This window comes from Zootoca vivipara, chromosome 6 (assembly GCF_965207765.1).
Source record: "Zootoca vivipara chromosome 6, rZooViv2.hap1.1, whole genome shotgun sequence".
Lineage (NCBI taxonomy): Eukaryota > Metazoa > Chordata > Lepidosauria > Squamata > Lacertidae > Zootoca > Zootoca vivipara.
The window spans coordinates 88,501,545-88,515,221 of NC_142589.1; the positions used below are offsets into that span (position 1 = coordinate 88,501,545).

Genomic DNA, 13,677 nt, shown 5'->3' on the forward strand with positions numbered 1-13,677 from the left:
GGGGCCCTGTACAACAAACAAACTGATTAAAGACACTAGAAAGATACAAATTCAGATCTTTTTCAAGCTATCCCAGAAGCTTTAATGCAGTTGATACTGGACAATTTTTTATTTACCTGTCTCTAAAAATTGCCATGACACATTTGGTGCAATACAGCCAATAATGCACTTTTTTGCCATCAGTCCTCCTTCAGTTTGTTGGCTTTCTCCTCACGGTGAACCATTCCTGAAACAACTTATAGTTTCCCCCTCTTCTTCCCACGGTTTGCAATTGGTGATGTGCAGCTGACTATAAAAAGAGGTTGGAGTTTCTCTTTAAAGTGCCTTTGGGTGGCAATATGGAAATAGTTCTTGGTGCAGCCTTTTATGCCCTTCGTTCCTTTGTTCCCCACCCCCTCCCTTTTCTCTCCACAGCTGATTCACCTGGAGATCAAGCCTGCCATCCGAAACCAGATAATCCGCGAGCTCCAGGTGCTTCACGAGTGTAACTCTCCATACATTGTGGGTTTCTATGGCGCCTTCTACAGCGATGGGGAGATAAGCATCTGTATGGAGCATATGGTAAGTCAGTGTTGTTTTTCTCTCCCACCTTCTTAAGCAAGACGGATATACTGTCCAGCACCAGTCAGAGCATCAGCCTCTGACTGTAGCTAATCCTTCGATCTAGGACATGCAGAAGCAGCATAACGTTCTTGAATTGAATGTGTAACAATTGTTGTGTTTTCCTCTGGGTTTCTGCAGTGGCTGCTTGTTGCGTGCCTGGCACTCCATGTCTTTTTTAAAATTCCTGCTCTTAATTATATAACCCCGAAGAAGTTCCTAGTGCTGGGTGTGTGTGTGTGTGTGTGTGTGTGTTAAATCCTAGCTGCCAGCACCAGGTTATTTTTCTAGAAGCAAGCCTCGCACAGAATGAAGAGAATGTGTCTGATTCCCAGACACCAGCAGTAACCTTGGGGGTTAAATAGGTGCCAGTGTGTTTTCCAGTCTTGACTTTTGCTTATACTTGTAACCAGGTTCTTTCTCCATTTGATCAAGCCATATCTCTCCCCTTCTCGTGATGGCTTAATTTACTGCTGCAGCCCAAACATCCCGAGCTTCTCACCTTTTCCCTACCCCCTTTGTACTTTTCTGCTGGTTCTGGAACCGGTGGCCCATGTTCTGGTAGGCCTTGAGCCATCCCCTCAAGATGGGGATCTTCTTCATAGTGGTGTAGAATTAATTACATGTGGAAGATAACGATAGGTTTTTCTTGTTTCTGAGCCTTTCAACGTTATCCATATGCATGCAAATGCCTAATGAAGATGATTTGGAAACGGTCACCGATGCCACCCTGGGGTCTTTTGGGAGGCAGGGTAGGGTGTAAATTGCAAGTATTACTATTATTAGTAACAATAGTAATAATAAATAAGATGAGATTAAATTGGTTAACTGTAAGTTTCTGGGCTCAACTCAAGGAGTTGACTTTTACCTTAAAGGTCTTGGGAACCTTGTGGGAGTGGCTATTCTCATGAACCTCCCTGACCCTTAAGGTCAGCTGGGGAGGCCCTACTTCAAGTTCCAGCTTGTTCAGAGACCAGATCAGTTTCTGCAAGAAGTGGCATCTTCTCAAATTGCCGTTTCAGAGGTTTGGAATGCACTTCTGTGGGCTGTATTTGTGATCTCTCAATACATTCTGCAGACAAGAGCGAACTTCGTCAACTTTTTTGTGAGGCAAGATCAGGGCCATCTGCTACATTCTCTCTTTCAGATGGTGTATTTTTAGCTTTGTTTCATTTTAAGAATCGTAACATAGCAGAGATTTGTACAGTGGTACCTCTACTTACGAATTTAATGCGTTCCGAACGCACATTCGTAAGTCGAAAAATTTTGTAAGTCAAATCCCATAGGAATGCATTGGGAGAAAAAATTCGTAAGTAGAAGCAACCCTATCTAAAAATTCGTGAGTAGAAGAAATCCTATCTAAACTGCATCCAAGATGGCGGACAGAGCTCCATTCGTAAGTAGAAACATTAGTAAGTAGAGTTATTCGTAAGTAGAGGTACCACTGTATAAAGTAATGTATGCTGTGGGCAAGGTGGATAAAATAGAATGTTTGAGAATCGCTTTGGCTTGCTTACATGTCTCCAGTGTTGTGAGGCATTGATTTAGTGGATGGCAAAGGACACTGGTGCTTTGTTTTATTTTCTTAAGATATGTCCTACCTCTCAATCAAAATAATGGCCAAGATGGCTTACTCATACACATATATGCATACACAAGTGTTTTGTTTTTTTAATGATAGGCAATGATGGTACAGCAGCAGCAGAACTAAGAGCATCTATGAAACAAAGGTCAACATTAGTCCCTCCATTCTGTTAAGAGAAAGAGAGAGAAACAGAGAAGCAGCTTTTATTTGCCTTGTAATGAGGTAACTTGGGTGCCAGGCAAATATGCTTAGGGCAGATATTCAGTATTCGGAAATGCCACAACAGAAAAAAGTAGCACCCTTGTTCCTGCCAGCCGCTTGCCTATCCTGAAGGTGAGGTTAGTGCCTTGCTTGCAGATCTCTGCAAATAGGTCGGTTCTTACAGTAGACCTTGAGAGATGTTGGCCAGTTGTGTCAAATGGAAGGCGAGTGCAGATCTAGTGCAGGATCTGGCAGCGAGAGGGAGGTCATCTCCCTATTGCTTTGGTTCCTTCTACATAGTTTACGGGAGCTGCTGCCATTTGGTGACTTGTTTGGTGATCATTGGTATGCTGTGAATTCTGCATTTTGTCAAATTTAAGTGACACCGAAATAATGCGCAGCCTGAACCACAATGGGCAACTGCTATTAACAGTAGTGGTACTAGTAGTAAAAGCTGCAATAACATTTAGACTTATCAATTGTTTGCTACCCAAAGGTCTCCAAGCAAACCACAACACATATAAAAACATAAATACATTATACCATTAATAAATTATGCAAAACATTAGCTAAAGTATAAAATAGTAAACAGATTCATACAGAACACCCAACAATTCATGGAATACACATAGTCATACCATATATATACATAATACAAAGATGGAAAACAACCCCCTTAACAATCACAGGAAGTTTTAGGGGCATGCTAATTGCAGAACTAACTCGGCTCAGTCCATCAGACGTCTGGGAAGCAAGGTCGGGCCTTTACCTGTTGTAGAAAAGATGCCAACAAAGGTGGCAAGTGGGGAGTCACAATTGAAAATGTTCTTTTCCTTGTCACTGCGCAAAAAAAAAAAAGTGTCAAAAGGCCCCCCCTTCCTGAGGAAGCAAAAAATAATATTACTGATTCGAGGTATAAAAATGCTTGAGAAGAAGAGTTTCGATTAGCAGTAAAATTTGGTTGCCGTCGGGGAGTACGTGCACAATGTGCCTTTGCACCATCCCTGTGCCTGGGAAAGAGATGGGTTAGCACTCTGTCTCCATATAGGAATGCCTGGCTTGCGTGGGGTGTGAACTGTGGTTGTGGCTAATGTTTTACTTTATGTCAGCTGGTCTCTTTTCCTCTGAGTTTAGGATGGAGGTTCCCTAGATCAGGTTTTGAAAGAAGCCAAGAGAATTCCTGAAGATATCTTGGGGAAAGTCAGCATAGCGGTGAGTATGCTGCTGACTTCCTCTAAAAAACAGAAAAGCTTGTTTAAAGAAAATAGGCTCAGCTTGGTTCGGTAGAATGCTTGGAAATGGATTTGTTTCCTGGTAAACTGGCCACAGAAATCTGTAGCAGGAACCCTCCATGATTCATTTGAATGCTCCCCCTCTCAGCATCTTCTCTGCTTTTTGTTTTTCCTTCCATCAGACATCCTTTCTGCTTCTCCTCTTTGGAAATTCAGTGTTTTTATGCAATCTTTTTAGGGCACTTTCTTGGGGACTAACAGTCCACCCTCTACAGCAGGGGTGGCCAACTCCCAAGAGACTGTGATCTACTCATAGAGTTAAAGACTGGAGTTCAGGTCAAAGTTTTTGAGCTTTTTTTGGAAGGAGGAAGGCCCATTTTTTTGTGAGGAAGAAAGCACCAATTTTTGCAGGTGCAAAAAATGTTGAGCTTTTTTTAGGGGAGTAAAACTTGTTGAGCTTCTTGGGGGGCAATGATCTACCAGTAGGCCATAATCTACCTGTTGGACATGCCTGCTCTATGGCATAGGTAGGCAAACTAAGGCCCGGGGCCAAATACGGCCCAATCTCCTCCTAAATCCGGCCCGCGGACGGTCCAGGAATCAGTGTGTTTTTACATGAGTAGAATGTGTCCTTTTATTTAAAATGCATCTCTGGGTTATTTGTAGGCCATAGGAATCCATTCTTCTTTTTTCAAAATATAGTCTAGCCCCCCACAAGGTCTGAGGGACAGTGGACTGGCCCCCTGCTGAAAACGTTTGCTGACCCCTGCTCTACGGGGAACCCCCCCCATCCCACAATTTTTACGATAAACGCTGCGAGAGGAAACCTGATGCAGAGAAGCATACCCAGCTTTCTGCATTTCCCCAGCTCTGTATCACAGAAAAAATCTAAAAAGGCATATGATGAGGCAGAAATATAGGTGCAGATCCCCGGACCTCTCCCGTTCGGATTCCTCCTCTCCTGCTTCAGCTTCTGGACTTCTCTCTGCCACAGACTCTCCCTGCTCAGCTCACTAAACCCTGTTACCTTTTCTGCTTTTGAGACCTCCTCCTCCCAGTCTCTCCCCTCTTCTCCCTTTGACCACTTACTGTCGTCGTCCCACTGCCACTCCCTGGCTCTGAGCCTTCTTCCCTTGGGGGTTCCCTAGCTGGTTCCTCCCACCACTCCTCTGTGTCCAACCAGTCCATGACGTCCACTCATCGGGAGGGTGCTGCAGCCTCCTTTGAGCTGCTGGCCTCGGCCACACTACGTCTACTGATGCTCAAAGTAGGCTTTTGGGTAGCCATTGTCTCAGCTAGATGGGTGTGGGAGCTTAGTGCCCTTTCGGCCCAGGGGAACCCATGTGCCTTTTCAAACAGGTTCCCAGAACAAATCATGCATCCCTAAAGTGAATTCCACTTTTGGAATCATGGTTTTGTTCTCCCATCTGCCAGTTAGTTGTGCTTTAGTTTTCTCTGTGGGTCAAATTGTCTTTAGGGCTTGGCCAGAATGGAAACTGAGAAGGCTCCTGAGAGGGAAATAGGGAGGAGCATTCAAATGGTACATGGAGATTTCCTGCGTATGCTGCTGGAGAGACTTTAACCCTGTGGCTGTGTAGCGTCATCTGCCAGGAAACCCTCCTTTCTATGTTCCGTTCTTTGCAGGTACTCATATTTGCATTTTTGGAGCTTTTTGCTCCTCTGTTATAGGAGCCCACGTGGAGTCGTGTTTGAACCTAGGTGCAAACACCAGCTTAGCCAACAACTCAGTGTGGGACCTTGGGGCAATGATGGGAAGCTGTTTTTTGTTTTTGTTTCTAATCCAAGGGCCACATTCTCTCCTGGGCAGCCTACTGAGGGCCTCGTGCCAGTGGTGGGCAGAGCCAACAGCAAAGTGGATAGGCCAACAAGTGCTAATTTTACTTTTGTACAAGTGAACCAGTTCCTGCAAACACTCGGAACACCTGTGTATCCTGACAAGCAAGAAGTATTTTCAGAGTTCAAGGGCGCATTCCAGCAAGGCAAAAACACTGGGTTCAAAACAGGGAGAGTTCTGAGGGCTGTATCTGGCCCCTGGGTTTGAAGTTCTCTGCCTTAGGAACACTCCCCCCCCCCAATGGGGAATTCAGTCGTACCTTGGAAGTCAAACAGAATCCATTCCGGAAGTCCGTTCAACTTCCAAAACATTCGGAAACCAAAGTGTGGCTTCTGATTGGCTGCAGGAAGCTCCTGCAGCCAATCGGAAGCCCCGTTGGACATTTGGCTTCCAAAAATAGTTCGCAAACCGGAACAGTCACTTCCAGGTTTGCGGCGTTCGGGAGCCAAAACGTTTGAGAACTAAGCTGTTCCAAAACCAAGGTACAACTGTATTAGCAGCTCAATTCTGAGGAAGTAGAGAAGGATAGCAATTCTTTTTTCCCTTGCTTACAGGGTGTCTAAAAATAGCCAGCTGCCTTCGTATTTCTTCTCTAAATGAAAGGTGTTGCATGAATTATTTTAACATTGATTAATAACCACTTTTCATGAACAAAAGTCCATTGGGTTTGTTGGCTGCTCTTCCTTGCCTTAAACTGTTGAAACTGATCAGGCAATAAAAGCAAAACTCTTGTGATGGTTTTGAGGGCTCCCTCCTTTAACATGGAAGAGAACTTCCCCAAATGGAGAGGGGAAAATTTGCCTTCATCAAATGTCAGTCCTGCTCAAGGTTAGGCCCATTTGATGGACGTGACTAATTTGGCTCCATTAATTTCAAAGGGTCTATTCTGAATGTCAGTCAATCAAGTGTATTAGGCGACCAAATGCAGGTTATAGTCAAAGGAGAACAAAAAATGGGCAATGATGGATGAAAAAGTAAGGCAATTGTTGAGGTAGCAAGAGACCCAAGCATAGATCTATGGTGGGGGCTCAGAGAAACGTAAGTTCCCGTGGAAGGTTCTAGCCCAACAGAATGAAATGAGAGGGGAGAAATGGGGAAGGAGTAGAAACATCAAATACGTCTGCCCCCTCAAGCCCCACTCGAAATTTTGGAGTGGGAACCTGAACATAATTGGATCTGGTTATTTCTGGTCCAGCCAGTATGGTGAGAGGGAACCAGTCAGGCCATGGAGGAGGAAAAGGTGGTACAGCCTCCCTTCCTCTTTTGCAATCTGCATTGGCCAACACTTGGCAGCCTTTGTCTTCCTTGATCCAGAAGAGCTTGATTTCTACTATGCGAAGCCTTCAGCTTTTCATATCCTCATGGTGACCTGACCTTTCTCTTCTCCCCCCCCCCCCCCGCCACATCACCAGGTTCTGCGAGGATTGGCTTACTTACGAGAGAAGCACCAGATCATGCACAGAGGTGAGTGAGCAGCTGGAACACAGGGAAAGCTCTGCGAGGGTCTTCTGTGCTGAGGGGACCCAGATTCCACAAGCGCAGTGGACATACGTAGACTTGGTTTCCACACTTACCGTGCTTCAAGGTATTGACTTTGCAAACCACTCTGTTTCTGGAGTTCCAGTTTGGCTTGAGTCAGGCTTGGAACAGCCAAGCAAGCACCGCCGTGCCAGAACATGCCAAGGACTCCTTGGTTACATCCCACTTGCTCTCTACAATTAACAGACAGGAGGTATCTGAATTCTACATTCATTTGGACATCAGGAATAATGGGGCCTCAACCGAGTCCTGGGAGCGAGTGCAGGAAGGGTGGGTGCTAAGCCATTTTGCTTCAGCCATATGTGTGATTCGAACAACGCCAGTGGTAACATGAGTGTTGGGTTGAGGTACAGTTGCCAGGAGGCCATGCTGATTTGCAGCACCTGTCAAAGGCCTCTCCAACCCCTGCCACTTTCCATGCTGAGTTGCTGGGTTTCTTTGCAGGACTTCAGTGCTTCCAAAACTCAGACACAGCCTTCCTAGATGTGCTGCTGCCCTCCAGGTGTTATCAAACTCCAACTTCCATCAACCGCAGCTAATGTTGCCAATAGACAGAGGTGATGGGAGAAGTAGTCTGACAACATATGGAGAACATCAGGTTGAAGAAAATTGTTGAATAGCCATGATGGCTAGGAAATTGTATTCATTCATCCATTCATTTTCATTAAAAGCAAAAACAGAAAGCTGCATGCTCTGAGGGTATGTAGAACCTTCACCAAGGGCTCCCCATATGCTTGAATTGCACACACACTGACATTTCCCCTCCTCTCAGTTTTTTCTCTCAACAATCTGTTTTCAGATGTGAAGCCTTCTAACATCTTGGTGAATTCCCGGGGAGAGATTAAGCTCTGTGATTTTGGAGTCAGCGGCCAGCTCATCGACTCCATGGCGAATTCCTTTGTGGGCACTCGCTCCTACATGTCTGTAGGTCCCTTTGCTATGTTTGTTGTGCCACCTTTGTTTTGTTTTTGTCTGTGTGTGTTTTTGCATCACAAGTGGGTGGCTCCTAAGCTGATACGTTTGAGTAGCTTGGAGAACCGGCGGCCCCCACCGGGTGGCATTGGACCCTCATCAGCCGTAGTCCAGCCCAGCCCAATGGATAGGGATAATAGGAGTCGCAGCCCGAAAACATCTGGATGGCCACTGCTGCCCCATCCCAGATGCAGTTTTTACTACTGTGTTATCTTATGACTGTTAATACCATGCTGCAGCTACTGGGTACATTTTCATTCTCGGGTATCACTTTATTAAATTATATACTCAATGTATGAAGTCCTTGGTATGGGCCAAGAAAGTTTGATGACTGTAAGGTCCAACTAATGGTTGTTGTTTTTTTAAAAAATAATCATTAAAAATGCCCCCCTCCCAAAAAAAACCCCCCAAGCTCTAGTATTTATGTTTTTAAGCTTTTCTCTCCGATCCAAATGGGCTGTGGATTCCCTGGCTATGGATTTTATTTTCATAAGGACTTTTTGAGTATTAAGAAAGATCTTTCGAAGCCCCGTGGTGTTTACAGTTTGCTGTAGGTGAAGATGATTGAAGTTTGTCAGCTCAGGGCTGTCTAATAAATGGCGGGTAAGTTAATTCGGAATGAATATGATGGTACTAAAACAGAGGTGGTGAAACAACAGCAAAGTGTGGATTATCTTCTATAAGGCAGATGGTGATGGGGAGGGGAGGGGAGAGAGAGAGAGAATCTTTGTCAGCCCCAGAGCTGCTTGGCATTACAAAAACAGGTTTTAAGCTCCTGGCTTTGCTTCCCGCTCTTAGCATGCCACCTCTGTTACTGCTGGGGGTGGTCTCACGAGATTGCGCAGGATAATCCAACTTCCCACAGGATCCCGCAGGTGCATCCCCACCTTGCCCACATGTCGTTAGAGTCACACAAGTTAAAATACGCTTAGGATGCAGACATAACTGTATTGGGGAGAAGAGTCATATTTAAGAACACTTGCCATGGTTACATTGCAATAAGCAGAAACAGCGTGCCGCTGAGGAATACAAATAGTACCCTCCAACGTTAGTGATGGACGATGCAAAGTAAGAGATTCTTCACTGACCACTTGGGGGTAAAAATTAAACGTGCTGATCCCAAACTGCAGTGCCATTCCCTTTCTTAATATTTGCTTCTGCAAATTAAAAAGAAGGGAGGTCTTTTCAGCACCTGGCTAAGATCATGGGTTCCTTCTTTGGCTGGTGAGCTCTTCTGCCTTTTTACAGGCATTGCAATTCTGAAAGCCCGGGGCCGCCTTAATTCCAAAATTCTCTTTATTTCTCAAGGTCACCCACTCCTTCATCCAAACTAGGCAACAGGATGCAAAGTACAATTTCAAGTCAGGCTTGAGGTTGGTTCTTGTTCAAGCCTGAACTAACCCACATCTCTTGTTTTGACCGCTTGCAGCCTGAGCGCTTACAAGGTACGCACTATTCGGTCCAGTCTGATATCTGGAGCATGGGTCTCTCTCTGGTGGAGCTGTCTATTGGAAGGTATCCCATCCCGCCGCCAGATGCCAAGGAACTGGAAGCGATATTCGGCCGCCCCGTGTTCGACGGGGCAGAAGGGGAATCCCACAGCATCTCACCAAGGCCCAGGCCCCCAGGCCGCCCTGTTAGCGGTAGGCATTGCATGAGGACAAGGGGTGGGAGGGAGAGGGGTTGTTGACGGTCAAATTTTAGTCACTGGGACTTGTTTCCCAAAGGCAGTGCAGGGTGCAAGAGCTAAACTGGGTCTGATGGCTCTAGGTTAGCGTTGCCAAGTTAAATTGGACCAGATGAAGGAGCCCTGACAGTGGCCTCCCAAAAACCTCTGAATGCTCAAAAGAGGTCATGAGGCAGTTCAGTATATTGGTTAGAGCAGGTATGAGGAGCATCCCCCCCCCAAGTGTTGCTATATTATTCTTATTTATTGAATTTATATACCACCCTATACTCAGGGGTCTCAGGGTGCTTCGCAGAATGAAATGAAGATATAAAACCACAAAATACCTAATTAAAAAAAAAACAGCAACCCAATAGCGCACCCCCTCCCAAAAAAAACCACATTTTAAAAGGGCATAGGATGTAAATCAGATCAACCAAGGGCCTGGTTAAAAGGGAACATTTTTGCCTGGCGCCTAAAGGTGTATACTGAAGGCGCCAGGCAAACGTCCCTGGGGAGAGCATTCCACAGACGGGGAGCCACTGCAGAGAAGGCCCCGTTCTCGTGTTGCCACCCTCTGAACCTCTCGAGGAGGAGGCACACGAAGGAGGGCCTCAGAAGATGATCTCAGCGTCCAGATAGGTTCATATGGAAAGAGGCTGTCTTTGAGGTATTGCGGTCCTGAGCCATTTAAGGCCTTATAGGTCAAAACCAGCACTTTGAATTGGACCTGGAAACTAATTGGTAGCCAGTGCAGTCGCATCAAGACCAGTGTAATATGGCCAAACTGTCTTGCTCCAGTGAGCAACCTGGCTGCTGAATTCTGCACCAGCTCAAGTTTCCGAACCGTCTTTAGAGGCAGCCCTACGTATAACGCATCACAGTAATCTAGATTGCTATTCCCACCATCGCTGGTCATGCTTGCTAGGACTGATGGAAGTTGTAGTTCAGCAACATCTGGAGGGCAATAAACCTCCAATCAGCCATAAAGGTGACTTTTGGCCCATCACTATCTTTTATCCTAACCCACTAAAAAGTGGAGGAAGAACAAGATCATTGAAAGAAAGCCAAAATATAAATGTATTAATGGTAGAGATAGCTTGCCCCAGTCGCCCCTAATATCTGGTAATAGGAACTCCCTGCCCTCAAGCATAGGTTGTTGTATCCAGCTAAGCCTACTCAGAATTGATCTCTTGAAATTAATGGACCTAAATTAGTCATGTCCATTAAAACTGAGTGAATCTACTCTAAGTAGCCATGAATAGAAGGAATAGGTCTAATTTAAACATGCCTTGAAGGCTTTTTTTAATAGTCTGCTCCACTCCCTAAACGGACGTTGCACACAAATATTATAGCAACCACAAATCATAAAAAGGTATAATGCGTACAGCCTTGCATCAGTAAATTCATATTTAAAAGATCAAGAGTGATTTAATACTCAAAAGCCGACCGTAGTTACCTATGCCGGAGGGAATTTTGCGGGCCTTCATGTACAGATCTTAACCACTGGCTAGGGTCACTTTATTAATTTCCTTTCCTTGATGGTTATGCAAACAAAGTTGCCAGTTAGGCAGCTCTTTAAGTGTAAATGTACTTCGCTTGATTAGCCAGAAAAGAGCTTGGTTTGGGTATGCTTCCAATTGAGACAAACCCATGCAATATAATGCATCATGATAATCACTATTAATTGGCTTATTTATATGCCACATCTTTCTAAAAACCTCTCTCGTGTTTCCTCTTGACCTTTTCCCTGCAAGCACTTTGGGGGGGGGCTGGTCCACTGTCCCTTAGACCACTGTCCCTTAGACCAAATTCCTATGCACACTGCGAGGGGGTGGGGCAAGTAGTCGTCCTCCCCACCCACCCCCAGCCCCAGCCGCCTTCTTGGTTTGCCGCCTGCATCATTCGCCAAAGGGCTGGCGGTGGTGGCGCGAAACGGGCTTCCTCCCCACCTAGAGAAAGAAGGTGCTGCGCTTACCTTCTCGGGCCGCCGCCACCGCCGCTTCTCATGAAGCGGGTAGGCACAGCGAACTCATCCTCTTCGCTCTCTGGCCCACAGGAAACCAGGGCAGTGGTGGCGGCGAGAGGAAGAGGCCGAGCGAAGGCGATTCTGCCAATCAAACGCCGCATCTGGTTTACCTCAGTGCGGCGCAGGGACGTTTCTGCCAATCAAATGCCACTGAGGTAAACCAGGAATGGCATTTGATTGGCAGAGCCACTGCCGCTCAGCCTCTTCCTCCTGTCGTCGGGAATCTGCTTCGCAGCGGGTTCTGGCTTAGTGGCGCCCAGATGTAGGACCCAGGTGGGCCTGATCTGGCCGGGGGTGGGGGGGTGGGGAAGCATAGTTTGCCAACCCTTGGTCCAAAAAGCCCAGGGCACAAATTTTCACGGCTCTAGCAGTGGTGGTGAGTCATTGACCAGAAGTAATGTATTTTGCGTTAACTGGAAGAGCATACTCGATTCTGACCAAACTAAGCCTCCTAGAGCAAAATATGCATTGGGAGGCATATCTGGGTCAGATTTATGTCCTTTTTAGACTCATCTACTCATGTACTTTCTGAAACCAAAGGGGGGTGCATTGGGTGCCAAATGTGATTCCCCCCCCCTCCACAGCTCTCCTACCTCACTATAGCTTCAAATAGTTTAAACAACCAAAGGGTTTCATTCCGCTCCTTTTGATCTGAAAGTTGTGGCATCTCTTCTTTCATGTAAAGGCAAAAGTAAAGGATCACTGGATGGTTAAAAAGGTAAAGGGACCCCTGACAGTTAAGTCCAGTCGCGAACGACTCTGGGGTTGTGGCGCTCATCTCGCGTTACTGGCCAAGGGAGCCGACGTTTGTCCACAGACATTTTTTCCGGGTCATGTGGCCAGCATGACTAAGCTGCTTCTGGCGAACCAGAGCAGCGCACGGAAATGCTGTTTACTTTCCCGCCGGAGCAGTACCTGTTTATCTACTTGCACTTTGACGTGCTTTCAAACTGCTAGGTTGACAGGAGCTGGGACCGTAGCGATGGGAGCTCATGCCGTTGCGGGGATTTGAACTGCCGACCTTCCAATCGGCAAACCCTAGCGCCACCCGTGTCCCTCACTGGATGGTTAAATCCCATCAAACTTGACTTTGAGCTAAACTGCTTTGGGAACTCCGTCTCAGGCTGAAGAATGGTGTAAAAATGATTTTATTTTATTGTAAATGAGTCTCTCTTGGTGAGCTGGGGATTGTGCTGGCCTGGTCTACCTCACCCTTACGTATCCATGTAGCGTTCTCCCAATTTTCTCACGCCACAGCCCCCAGTGCACATATCTCTCTTACTAAACCCTCATCCAGTGCTTGGTGATGGGGAGCTGTTAAGTAGCTCAGCTTTCCTAAGTTCGCTGTCCCCAGGAGAAGGACGTTTGTTTCCATACGTTGCACATACGCACCACCATTGGGTGGTGTTCAGCCAAGTTTTACTCAGAGCAGAGCTGTTGAAATTAATGGGCATGAACTTAAGTCATGTTTGTTCTTTTCAGTGGGTCGGCTCTGGATAAAACCTAGCAGCTTGGGTAGGGCCAGTGCTCCAGTGCTCCAGTGCTTACTTTGACTCCACCCTCTTGGTTCCGTTTTGTTCATGCAGGCCACGGGATGGACAGTCGACCTGCGATGGCTATCTTCGAATTGCTGGACTACATAGTTAATGAGGTTGGTGGCTTGAAGAGGCTCTGTTAGTTTTTGTGAGTTCTTTCCCCACATAGTTTTAAAAGGGGTGGGGGTGGGGGGGGACAGAAACAGTTCCCAAACACACAGAGCTTAATATTTCAAAGCTCTCTTAAGCCACGAAGAGTCTAAAAGAGGCAATATATCAATTTTTTAAAAGGTGCAGTGCAAAACCAATGGAACAGCAGTATCAGAACACATAATAATAATAATAATAATAATAATAATAATAATAATAATAACAACAACAACAACAACAACAACAACAATATATTATTTATACCCCGCCCATCTGGCTGGGTTTCCCCAGACACTCTGGGCGGCTTCCAACA

The 13,677-nt window shown here is 46.0% G+C and overlaps 1 protein-coding gene across 1 annotated transcript in view; it reads left to right on the forward strand.

Moving 5' to 3' along the window:
• MAP2K2 (mitogen-activated protein kinase kinase 2) overlaps positions 1–13,677 on the forward strand; it is a 43,079-nt gene that overhangs the window by 16,189 nt on the left and 13,213 nt on the right. The window contains exons 3-8 of the mRNA XM_035118435.3: positions 415–561; positions 3,521–3,598; positions 6,886–6,937; positions 7,812–7,936; positions 9,414–9,627; positions 13,266–13,330. Coding sequence (XP_034974326.1) covers positions 415–561; positions 3,521–3,598; positions 6,886–6,937; positions 7,812–7,936; positions 9,414–9,627; positions 13,266–13,330 — 681 coding nt within the window. The remainder of the gene's footprint in view (positions 1–414; positions 562–3,520; positions 3,599–6,885; positions 6,938–7,811; positions 7,937–9,413; positions 9,628–13,265; positions 13,331–13,677) is intronic.